Source organism: Oryzias latipes, chromosome 9, assembly GCF_002234675.1.
Source record: "Oryzias latipes chromosome 9, ASM223467v1".
In the NCBI taxonomy this organism is placed as follows: Eukaryota; Metazoa; Chordata; class Actinopteri; order Beloniformes; family Adrianichthyidae; genus Oryzias; species Oryzias latipes.
Window position 1 is genome coordinate 24,956,064 of NC_019867.2, and position 12,048 is coordinate 24,968,111.

The window sequence follows — 12,048 nt, forward strand, 5'->3', positions numbered from 1 at the left end:
AGAATGAGAGGGCAAAGATCCTGTGGGACTTCCAGATCCAGACTGATCGGATGGTAATGGCGAACCAACCATTGTAACCATGGAACAGAGGAAAGCCGTTGTGGTGGATGTGGCAGTGCCAAGCGATGGGAACATCAGGAAGAAGGAACATGAGAAACTGGAGAAATACCAGGGACTCAGAGAAGAACTGGTGAAAACCTGGAAAGTGAAGGTGACAGTGGTGCCTGTGGTAATTGGAGCACTCGGGGCAGCAACCCCCAAGCTGGAGGAGTGGCTACAACTGATACCTGGAAAGACCTCAGACCTCTCAGTCCAGAAAAGCGCAGTGCTACGAACAGCTAAGATACTGCACAGGATACTCAAGCCCCAGGCCTCTGGTAGAGGACCCGAGCTTGTGTGAGTGACCACCCGTGGAAGGGTGAGAGGGGCGTTTTTGTTTTTAATATATGAATTTACAATTAAGATATGGAATGTAAGTCAGTTCCTCTTAAAAGGCATTTTTAAATAGTTCAGTAAACCCAATAATGTAGCCTATGTTCATTTCAATAACAAAAAATACATATATTCGTGTTTTTTGTTTTTTTTAAACTGTTATTTATTTTGGGCACCCCCTACGAGATTGCCCGTACATCTGGCTCCAACTGTCGGGCACGTGCGCATGGTCCCAAACTGAGCGACTCAAATGTAATTCTCATAAATTCTCAGAATGACTGGGTGCACCATTGTGACCATGGATTTTTTAGGCACACCATTAAAAAATCCAGTCGCACATCCTGACAAATTGGTCGCGCTCTAGAACCCTGTTAAGTGGTTTTTTTTTTGTGTTTTAAAGGACATTTCTTTTTAAAGGCATGCAGTCCTAATGTTTGAAGAAGTGATTAATTGGATTGTTTGTGTTCTCAGAGTAAAAGCCATTTTTTGCAGATTTAAACCGTTTTAGGTGATTATTTAACTTAAATTTGCATACCAGGACAGTGGTACACAGACCCAGAACACAACCCTAACATTTATTTGGATTTTTGTTTCACCACAAACATTGTATAGACACATGTACATTTATTTATAGAAATATTTTAAACCATCCTTCAGACACAAATGATGCAGACATGCATATTTTTTATTCCTCTAGAGGTTGGCAACAATAGTAACAATGAGACTTCAGGAAACTGAGGAGCAGGGCAGCAAGCCAAGGCCTGACAGCATAGGTCTTTGATCCTTCAGCTTATGCTACATCACAAACCATCATCATGATTAACTGGCACTAATTGAGCTTCATCTGGGTGAAGTTCATACCAATGACAATGTTCTCCACCTCTCTCCTTGTCCTCCAGAGATTATATATAGTGTAAATATAAATCCTCAACCCTTCCCCGGGTGGTTTCTCATACCAAGCTCGGGTCCTCTACTAGAGGCCTGGGAGCTTGAGGGTCCTGTGCAGTATCTCAGCTGTTCCTGCCACTGCGCTTTTCTGGTTAAATGTGATCATTTTTCTTTGGTGTCAATTCAGCGCCTAAAGTATTGCGCATCAAAACCGTAAATCCGCGAATCAAAATGCATAAATTGAGAACCAAAACCCACAATTTGCAACCTAAAGCTATAACACAAAGCACAATCCTATTTCTCTCACCATACTTTTCTCTTTAGCTATGGACACAAATCCTGCAAGCTGAGTTTTTCATGGTAAAACAGCGCCCTCTTTTGGATTTTCTTTACACCAACCACATCCGTTGTCCTTTTTTTCTGTCTGGAGAATGTTTGGGATGGCCTCGTAGAACCAAACAGTTGTTTGTTTGTGAGGCTTCTGTGAAGTTTGTTAGGGCTGTTAGATTCACAGAGGATTTCTATGACACAGGTCTTTTCTAAAGCTCTAAAGATGTAGTATTTCCATGATTTTAGCTGCCTCTTCCCTTTTTTCTTTTTTGTAACTTGTGATGCTCTCTTCAATTCTTTGGTTTGGCTTCCTTTTTGCAATGTTTTTACCTTACGTCTGCAGCTCTCCATGTTTGTCCTTCTTTGCCCCACCCACTCCTCCTCCCCTCCACCTTATGAAGCAAGCAGACTCATATTCAACACTGCAGCAAATCTCCTGCTTTGTGTGGAGCTGCTATTCCTTGTGTTTTTTAACAAGAGTAATGTCTAACGTGTTTGCTTGGGTGGAAAGTTGGTCTGTAAGGCTCCAATCTGGTGTTACACTGATGGGATCGAGTAAATGCAGGTTTGTGCTCGCAGATGCCACCCTTGACAGGATGCTCCCAAAAAAAGCAAATGAAACAAAAGAGGAAGGGTAATTGTTGCTTCATTCAGCTGTTGTATGCAGCGGGTGAAGAGGCTGAACTGAACGCTTGATGATGGGAATCAGACGCTTCTGGGTACCTATTATTTCACACTGAACTTCCTCCCCAAAAGGGTCTTATTAATGCAATCAAATGCAGACATGCATTGAAAACAAAACTGTGTTTGTGTTTAATTTACCTGTGTGTTTTAGTTTTACTTTTCCTGATTGTAATGGGTTTTGGTGTAAGACAAGACACCATGTTCCCTTCTTCACATGTATCACCATCAGCTCAGCTGGTGTATTACTGGTGTTTTAGCGCCCTCTGGTGGTTGTAAAGAGTTCTGTCTGCATGTGTTCGTTCGTCTTAAGCAGAACAACTTGAAAAAAAAACCATATACCATACACTAGGGCTGCACGATATGAGGAAAACTCACAATTTGTGATTTTACTGATCAACATTGCGATGATGATGTTGATATCACTTATGATACATAAACAAATAGCAAAAAGCAAAAACATAATTTCATTTCACTGCAACAGTTTTATTTCAATAAGTCAACATAACTTAAATTACACACCAAATGACCCTAGTCCTCATGGGAGGTGAGCATCTAGCATTAAAGGTTGACAAACCCCTAAAGGGATATACCTAACGGTAAACAACAACAGACATTTTAAAGCTAGATTTTCAAAGTTTTTCCTTTTGTTTTGCCCTTAGCAAGGGGTTTTGGTGGAAAATGTGTGCAGCTGTTCACTCTTTGGTTTTTGGATTTTGTCTAAATGAGTACAACAAAAAACAATACTAGTAATACTATTAACAATAAGACAAAGACCAACTTGGGTCAAATGTTTTTTTTTACATTTGATAGAGTGATTGATAGTAGTGATAGAAAGGTAGTAATAGTAATAGTAAAAGTGATAGATAAGTTAACATAGAAACCAATCAATAAAAGCTTGAACTTCAATATGCTATCAGATTTAACACATTCTGATATGTTGCCTGAAAAGCTGCTTAAACTATTCTGCAGGCCTCTTTTTCTTCTGACTGTCACTTAAGTTACATGTATATTACAAGATTTATCAGTTATTTTTATCTAATTACTAACAGTTTTGTTTTATTTTGATAATGCTTCAAAAAAAAAAGAAATACATTTTATGTATATAATGTTTTTGATCATTAGAGAAAGTCTCATGTGTGCCGTTACTGTTTATGCTGTGCTAACAGACAACGCAGGGCAATAAAAGACGCCCTGGTTTCTCATGAGGCCATAAGCTTTATTAAGTATGCCTTGGTGGAGGCGGTGCAGCAGTTGTTTACTGTGTGGGCTGCATTCCAGACATGCCCCGTGTTTTACAGCGGTGGAGGCGCCTTGTGTGGTGTTGGGAGGGGGAGAGGCTGCAGCCCACTGAGCCTGAGAGGCCTCTGCTCAGAGGCGTGGTCCTGAACCCGGATCAGCACCAAGGCCAGCGACACGTTGAATGCTGCAGAATCACAGCTGATTCGTGTTTGTTTTTTAGTGCATGGGGATTTGGACTGCATTAATCTCCATAGAGAATCCAACTTTTGCTTGTTAAATGATGTGCAGATTTGAGCCATAATCATTAACTTCATTTTTTTGTGAGGCAAAATCCTCCTTTCCTTTGTGGTCCGTTCGTGCAGAGTCACGACCCATCATGTGCTCACACAATGCGGAGCTAAGGGAAACGAGAGCGTCTGGATGCAGACTGCAGCACCAGCTCCGCACATCGATCCCATTGACCATTCTGCTTGCACAGCAGAGACAGCTGCAGTGACACAGACAGCGCGCACACGAAAGTTTTGATCCGTACAATCTGGAAAAAAGTCCTATGATCGGTGCGCAAATGTATTAAGATGTGGGATTCATCAAATGTGCACCTTAGGAGCAGTGAAGGTGAAACAAAACTCCAAACACAGCCGTGTTCGGCACTGGAATGCAGGACAGAGATGAGCTGCATGAGTGAAGCCGTGTCTCCCCAGAGGGTGGAGGCTTTTTTTTTTTTTGCAAAAGCTTGCAGGTTTCCCCTGATCTTGTGTTGTTGCTGCGTCAAATGATGCGCCTCGGCGCCCTAGCTATAAAAGCACCTGTCTTGGCCAGACATCATTCGCATCTCACTTTTCTCTCTGTCACGCACTTTCACCCTCACGCACACCTAAACTCCACACTGTCCCTCAGACGGGTTCCACCAGCGCAAGAACAACCATGAGTTTCTCCAGCGATGTTTACAGCAGCAGCTCCTATCGGAGGCTCTTCGGAGAGGCTCCCCGGTCCGGACGCGTGGCTCTGGGCAGCAGCGGCGGGAGCAGCCCGTCCCGTCTGCACTCCGCAGGGTACCGCAGCGGGCCCCGCACCTACGGCTCCCCCTCCATGATCTCCTCCTCCACCTACAGGAGGACAGCGGCACCCGGCCGCGTCTTCTCCTCCATCCCAGACCCCTCCATGGACCTGACCCAGTCCACCGCCGTCACCAACGAGCTCAAGATCATCCGCACCAACGAGAAGGAGCAGCTCCAGGGCCTCAACGACCGCTTCGTGTCCTTCATCGAGAAGGTTCACAACCTGGAGCAGCACAACAAAGTCCTGGAAGCTGAGGTGACGCTGCTGCGGCAGCGCCACAGCGAGCCGTCGCGCCTGCACGAGCTGTACGAGCAGGAGATCCGCGAGCTGCGGGCGCGCGTGGAAGAGCTGACGCACGAGAAGAGCCAGATGCACCTGGACTGCGTGCAGATGAACGACACGCTGGAGCGAGTGAGGGAGAAGCTGGAGGAGGAGACCAGGCTGCGGGAAGAGGCGGAGAACGCTCTCAAGGGCTACCGGAAAGACGTGGACGACGCCACCCTGGCGCGCCTGGAGCTGGAAAAGAAAGTGGAGTCTCTGCTGGATGAGATCGCTTTCCTCAGGAAAGTTCATGAAGAGGAGCTGCAGGAGCTGCAGACGTCGCTGCAGGCCACGCAGGTAACGTTTGACAGGTTTATGAACCCTTAAGCAACATTTGCAAAGTTCAAACAACAACGAAAAGTCCTAAATATCACACAAAATACGTACGCACGTGACCAAAATAACAGATTTGGCTTTTGGGGTTTTTCTCCTTACACTTGTTAAAGTTTCCCCAAAAGATCAACTACAAAAAAACACATTTTAAAGAGTTTTTGTCCCACTTTTTTGTTTTTTTCTGCACCATACCCAAATCCACAGTGGCAGAACCGAACACTGCGTCTGGAAAATTGATGGCACTGCAGTTCCGTCTGCGCCTCGGTCCCTCCCTCCTCTCTGCAGCTACCGCGCAACTACAACGTTTATAGTGCAATATTTCACAAGTCATTTAAAAAAAATGTTGTAAGATATTTCACAATCTCCCCTAATCCTTAAAAATCTTTCTGTGTGTTGTTTGAAAATACTTAAAGGTTCTTGTGAATGCATTTCTGGGGAGTTTTCTTGAATGGCGCCCTAAAAAGAAGGTCAGAGGGAAGGGCAGAGGAGGGAGAGAGATGCGGAGTACTGACGCATATTGGTGATTCAGGGTGTGGTCGTCCCGTAGCAGGAAAGACTTTACCACTTTGTACAATAACTCACATTTTTAGTTTTTTAAATGCAGCAGGACTTTGGAAACATGATTATCAGTTTAACTTATCTATTTACATTTGAAAATGTATGTTTTTATTTAAATATCAAATTGTAACATTTCTTGAGGAAATTTGTAAGGCTGGATTTCCTGTACAAAGTGATAACATTTTATAGTTGCCAGGTAGATTTCTCCAAGGTCCACCTACTATCCTGCAGGGAATCTTCCCGACACGCAGGTATTGACAGCACGGCTTTCTGCATCAAAAAATCCAGAGACAGCAGTCCATTCATTAGCCTCTCGGGCATACGTTAACTTATGCATTAGTTTATACCAACTGTAGCTCAGCAAGGACAACAGTGTTATTGAAAGGGCCTGCAGCTGATATGTATATTTGTACAATCCTCCTTCAGGGTTTCAATTGCATATCAAAACGCTTGCATTTTTTTTCCAGATAAGTTCATCCAAAGTGGACAGAAAAGTCCAAAAGTCACCAAAATTGCATCTCACTTTTGTGTCAATAAGGTGTCCAAGTACTAAAATCCCTAAATGCCTTTCACTTCCTTAATTAAGGTATCAGTGGAGATGGACTTAAGCAAACCTGACCTGGCCGCAGCCCTGAAGGACATCCGGGCCCAGTATGAGAACCTGTCTGCCAGAAACCAGGCCCAGGCAGAGGACTGGTACCGCTCCAAGTTCGTCACTGTTACTGAGGCTGCTGCCCGCAACCAGGATGCCATCAAGCACTCGAAGGAGGAACTGAGCGAGTACCGCCGGCAGGTGCAGGCCCGCACGCTGGAGATCGAAGCCCTCAGGGGCCACAACGAGGCCTTGGAAAGGCAGATTGCTGAGATGGAGGAACGTCACAACAATGAGACTGGAGACATGCAAGTAAGAAAGAGAAACTTTTCTCATTAAAAAAGAGCATTTAAGGAAAGTTTCATAATTAATGATGTATTCTGTGTTTTAGGACACCATTCAGCAGCTGGAGGCCGCCCTGCGCAGCACCAAAGGGGAGATGTCCCGTCACCTGCGTGAATATCAAGATCTGCTCAACGTCAAGATGGCTCTGGACATTGAAATTGCTGCCTACAGGTCTGTTTTATCAGAATCAACACAGTCAGAATCACCAGTATGTATTAAACTTACCTGAAGTTATGATAAAAAGTTATCCGTTTTAACAACAACCAACTGATAAAGCAATGTTATATTGCCTTAATTTGATTTTTAAAAGTTAGAATTTGTATACCTGATATAATGCAGTGACATGTTGGGATTTAAAGTTGAATTCAATAATTTAAGAGCGATTTAGAAAGACATGCATGAACGCCAGCAAAGTGTTTAAAAATGACATGTTTCGTGCTGAAGAAAATACATTTATTGCACAGTTTAGAGTAGCCATTGTTGGGCAAAATCATGGGAAGTGTTAAAACCTAAAGGAGAAGATTGCCAGCCTCTGTCAATAGTTCTATATTGGAATCTCATCAACTTCATTTATTGATATTAACACAGATTTTATTTTAAATGAAATAGACAAGTGATCGTTATACTACAGAAAAGTAATTTATTTAAACAATATATTTGTAGCCTATTTCTTGGAATAGATGGTGTGACCCTGTAGTGACCTAAAGCTGATAGTCTTTGTTTTGCTGTCCCTAGTTAAGCAGATTAAAACTTAAATTACATGAAGCAAAACTGGATCTTTTTGGAAGCTTTAGGAAAATAATCATTAATTCACAAGAACTTGGTCACTGATCTGAAAAAATCCTTGTATTGTGGATGCAATAAAATTATTAGTTTCACGAATCCAAAAAAGGAAAAAACGCACATTGCTAAAACAGCAGTTAACCACAGAAAATATATTTTCAATATGGATTTTGCTCGCTATTGTCCAGTTTTCTTAAATATTGTTTTAATTTTTGTCAACGTTTTCTTTCTAGATGTGTATATTTTTCAGGAATGCTTCATCTCAATTATTTAAAGGCAACAAAATAGATAAAGCTAGTTATTTTAACATGAACTAAGTACTAGGAGCACTAAAAAGTTGTAGAGCTAGTTCACTGCCCTGAATTAAATTAAACTTTCATTAATTTGATGACCTGAGAACTCATGAATTATAATAAATAAGCTTCAAGGTCAAACAACTGTTGATGATGTTTTTGGTCACTTTGTTTCCTGCTAATGGTTCCTGATCACTGTGCTAACAGCTAACATGGCTAACTGCTTACATTGTAGGCATGCTTCAAAAGATATGACTGACACATTTTTAAAACAGTCTTAAACATTGAATCTTTAGACCTAATCAACCTCAGACAGAGGAAGAAATTCACCTAAAAAATTAGATATCACAGTGTATAAGCAACCAAAAAAAGATTTACTGGTAAAAGAAATAACCCCATACAACCAAACACTAGCCTTAGAATGCTAGTTTACTCTCTTCTGCCACTTTCTAGTGTTTACTGGAGGTATGCTACCAAACACTGGCGTCAACCACTAAGAGCAATGTGGGGTTCAGTATTTTGCCCAAGAACACCTCAAACACATGGGCAGACAAGGCGTGAACTGGACCAGAAATCTTCTGATCAGAGATTGACCGCTCTACCTCTGCACCATGGTCACCACTCTGTGGTTTTAAAGGGCCTATACCATGCAAAATCAATTTAAGCTTTTGAGTGTATTATTATGTTAATTCCTCACACAAAAAAAATCCCAAAGTGGTATTTTGATCCATTCACGCATTTCTGGGCATTCCTCTGAAACCCTGCGCTTTGAGCACCAGCCCCTCCTAATCCACGAAAACTAGCAGGTTTTCTGATGTAGGTCAGTGAGAACAGCCCCTTCCAGGAAAAGTCTGTGCTGCCAGCACCGCCCCCAGGCTAACACACACACACACAACATTCTCCACGGGGCTAGCGGTGACTGTCAAAAACGCTCTCATCTTTGCAAAAGTTTGGATGTTGCTTGTTTTTGTGGGGGAAACACAGACATGCTGCCAACTGTAGGTTGACAGGCGGCACCCACAAGGAGAAAAAGCCAATGCCTCAGATATCAAGTCGTCTCACTTCCTAGTAGGAAAATAAGCACCTGGAAATAACTAATATTTCATAAAATATTGTTCTTTAGTGTGCCAAAGGTAATATATGATCATATGCGTGAATATAGTTTACTCTGAAAGGCTTAAGAATAGCATGATATTGGCCCTTTAACATAGCAAAGCAGCCAAAAATTGAATGTTTTCAGAAGTAATATACTTCTAATGATAAACATTAACTTGAAATGGCTCCACCAAGCTGAAACTCCAGTACAGAAACTTTATTTTAGTATTTTTAAAACAAAGGCTTTTTGGAAGGATCTACTTTTGTGCCCCTCTTCTTCTGTCTGTTTAGGAAGCTGCTGGAAGGAGAGGAATGTCGCCTCAGCTCTATTGGTAGCGCCATGGTCCAGTCTGGCTACCCGGGATTCTCCTATATGTCACCCCGCACCTACTCCCTGGGAGCTTACAGGAAGGCCAAGCCCGAAGAAGAGGAGGAGGAGGCAGAGGAGGAGAAGGAGGAAGATGGAGAAGAAGAAGGAGAGGAGGAGGGTGAAGATGGAGGAGAGGAAGCAGAGGAGGGAGAGGAAGATGAAGACCAGGAGAATGGTGAGGGTGAGGGAGAGGAAGAGGAGGAGGAAGAAAAAGAGGAGGAAGAGGAAAAGCCAAAGAAAAAAGAGGAGAAGGGAAATGAGAAGGAGAAAGAGAAGGAGAGCTCCACCGGGAAGACCAGCAAGAGCTAAACCACCTGCATCATCATCATCACTATCTTCATCAGAAACTCATCCCACCAATCATCGACAGTTCTGGTTCCTGTTCACGTCACCCATGTGTCTCACACACACTCTAACACACATCTGCACACTCCAGATGCATCACCCCTGTTTTTTTTTTGTCTCTGCAAATCAGATTACTCAAAGTTTTCTTAGACAAGGAACTCCAGACAGGAACAGACACAGCAGCGGAGGAACGTTTCGGAACTCTGTCATCTTGTCTGTACATGTAAAAGATGCAGAGGGGGAACGTAAGCACGGTGCCACAAAGTATAATGAGCCTCGAGTTATGATGAAGCTAAGTTGAATGATTCTTTCTCACCCTGAGCAAATGTGCCATCAGTGATTGACATTCTCAGCAAGAGCAATCCAAACCCAGAAAGTTACAATTCTGTCAGCACACGGACTTCCAAACAAACGCACAGAACCTGGAGCATGAGAAACGGCCAGACCAACTTTTACGGTGCTATTTGATTTTTACATATAAAAGTTGGGCATCCCTGCAAGTTGAATGTTTTATCGCAAAGCAAAGACACACTAGCTTAAGTAGCCAGAAAGAAAACTGTCCACCACCCTGTTTTGCACAGCAGGTGAATGCCTCCTCTGCTTTGCATTTTGCTCTGTTTATTTTGACACTTCCTCCCCTTTTATGCAACCCTGCAACACAAACAATGACAAAAAGATTCTGGAAAGATGGAGAAACGTGGCTTAGTGAATGAAAACTGTCGAGCTGAAATTGCTGCTATGTGTAATTTTGGGCTTATTATCAACCCTTTCCTTTGATTCATTTGTCAAAGAATTTTTCTTTCATTTTAGAACCTTTTCAGCTTTTTTTTAAATCCCGTATTTAGTCATGATGGCCTTTTTTTAAATTTCGTTTAAAACAAGAAAGTAGGTAATAATGAACTCTATTGTAAGCATTTCCAAGTTTCTGGACATACGGCGGGTTCTGAATTATTATGCAAATTATATTTTTCTATATTTTTTTAAATACTCCATGCAAATGACATTCAACATAGTTTTGAAGTCACTAACAATTAGAGTATCTATTACTGTATCTGTCAGGGCCTCCTAAAGATAACAGTACTTTAAAAAAAAACAACCTTCAAATGTACTGGTCCACATTAGTACCCAGAACAGAGTTTCACAATATTTGATAGATTCTAAAGACCTGAAAATGGTCATTTGTTGAATTTGCGGCATTAGGAGGTCATATTTACTGAAAACATAAGCTATTCCAATCAAAAACATTGTAATAGGTCAAGTTACATTTTAAAAAAGGACCCCTTATTTTGTTGAAGCTTCAGAATTCTTTCATCCATTGAACTTGTGAGTTTTTGGAGTTTTTTTTTATTTGCAGGAAGTCAGAATAGCCTCCCAGAGCTGCTCTTTGGATGTAATCTGCCTACCACCCTCATAGATATTTTGCTTGAGGATGCTCCGGTTCTCAATGAGGTTGAGGTCAGTCGAGGATGGGGGCCACACCATCAGTTTATCTCCTTTTATGCCCGTAGCAGCCAATGATGCAGCGGTTTTCCTTGCAGCATGAGATGGTGCATTGTCATGCATGAAGAACATTTTCTTACAGAACACAACGTTCTTTTTGTACCACGGAAGAAAGTGGTCAGTCAGAAATTCCACATACTTTTCAGACGTCATTTTGTGAAGTATCCAAAGTATTTCATACCGTGTCCAAGGCATTGAACTAGTTCATGCTCTTCAGCAGCAGAGATATCTTTTTTTTTCCTTTCCTATATTAGTTGAAAACGTGGAGTGTCCTTCTTTAGTAGTTTTTTCTTAAATTGAACTCACCTGGCAAACTAATCATCACAGGTGTCTGAGATTGATCTGATTGATCCAAAGAGCTTCGAGACACAATATCATTCATACGTTTATTTGAAAAACAAAGAATGTTATCTTAAATATACTTTGCATAGTAATTTGGAACACTGTAAACGGTGAAGGGTAACATAAGGGCTGTTTAAGGACATATTTACTCTTTTGCCCTGAAGAGTCTCATTTCCTCCTGGTGCTTCACTCATCACTCCCTTTGGCCTTGGAGTTTTGACCAATGAATCAAACAATGGAGAAGAATGCATGGCCTGATACCTGAAGCTTGAATATTTGCTGGATGGGATAGATTTGTGCTTGCTGTGTGTTCAAAAGAGAAAATGTAAAAAAAAAAAAAAAAAAAAAAAAAAAAAAAACTTGCCTTAATTATGAATGAAAAAAAAAACATGTTTCCATCCGCTACCCACTTGTTCCGGAGAGACAGAGGAGAACCGCCACTTTCCACATTTTTCTGCTTTAAAGCTGTGACTTTATGTGCTGCTGTCTCATGCAGTGATGTTCCTCTCAAAGCCAAATAAATACATTTATTAACCAAA

The 12,048-nt window shown here is 41.9% G+C and overlaps 1 protein-coding gene across 1 annotated transcript; it reads left to right on the forward strand.

Moving 5' to 3' along the window:
* The first annotated feature begins 4,313 nt into the window (after positions 1 to 4,313).
* Positions 4,314 to 12,048, forward strand: LOC101166803 (low molecular weight neuronal intermediate filament). The gene is made up of 4 exons (XM_011479546.3): positions 4,314 to 5,250; positions 6,431 to 6,748; positions 6,828 to 6,952; positions 9,244 to 12,048. Exons 1-4 carry the CDS (start codon positions 4,498 to 4,500, stop codon positions 9,629 to 9,631), a joined length of 1,584 nt encoding a protein of 527 aa, XP_011477848.1. The 5' UTR covers positions 4,314 to 4,497; the 3' UTR covers positions 9,632 to 12,048.

Excerpts from the sequence above, each read along its gene's own strand:
- LOC101166803 (XM_011479546.3), top strand. The coding sequence starts at position 4,498 with ATGAGTTTCTCCAGCGATGTTTACAGCAGCAGCTCCTATCGGAGGCTC. Across the intron at positions 5,251-6,430 it reads CGTCGCTGCAGGCCACGCAG|GTATCAGTGGAGATGGACTT; the intron begins GTAACGTTTGAC and ends TCCTTAATTAAG. Across the intron at positions 6,953-9,243 it reads ATTGAAATTGCTGCCTACAG|GAAGCTGCTGGAAGGAGAGG; the intron begins GTCTGTTTTATC and ends CTGTCTGTTTAG.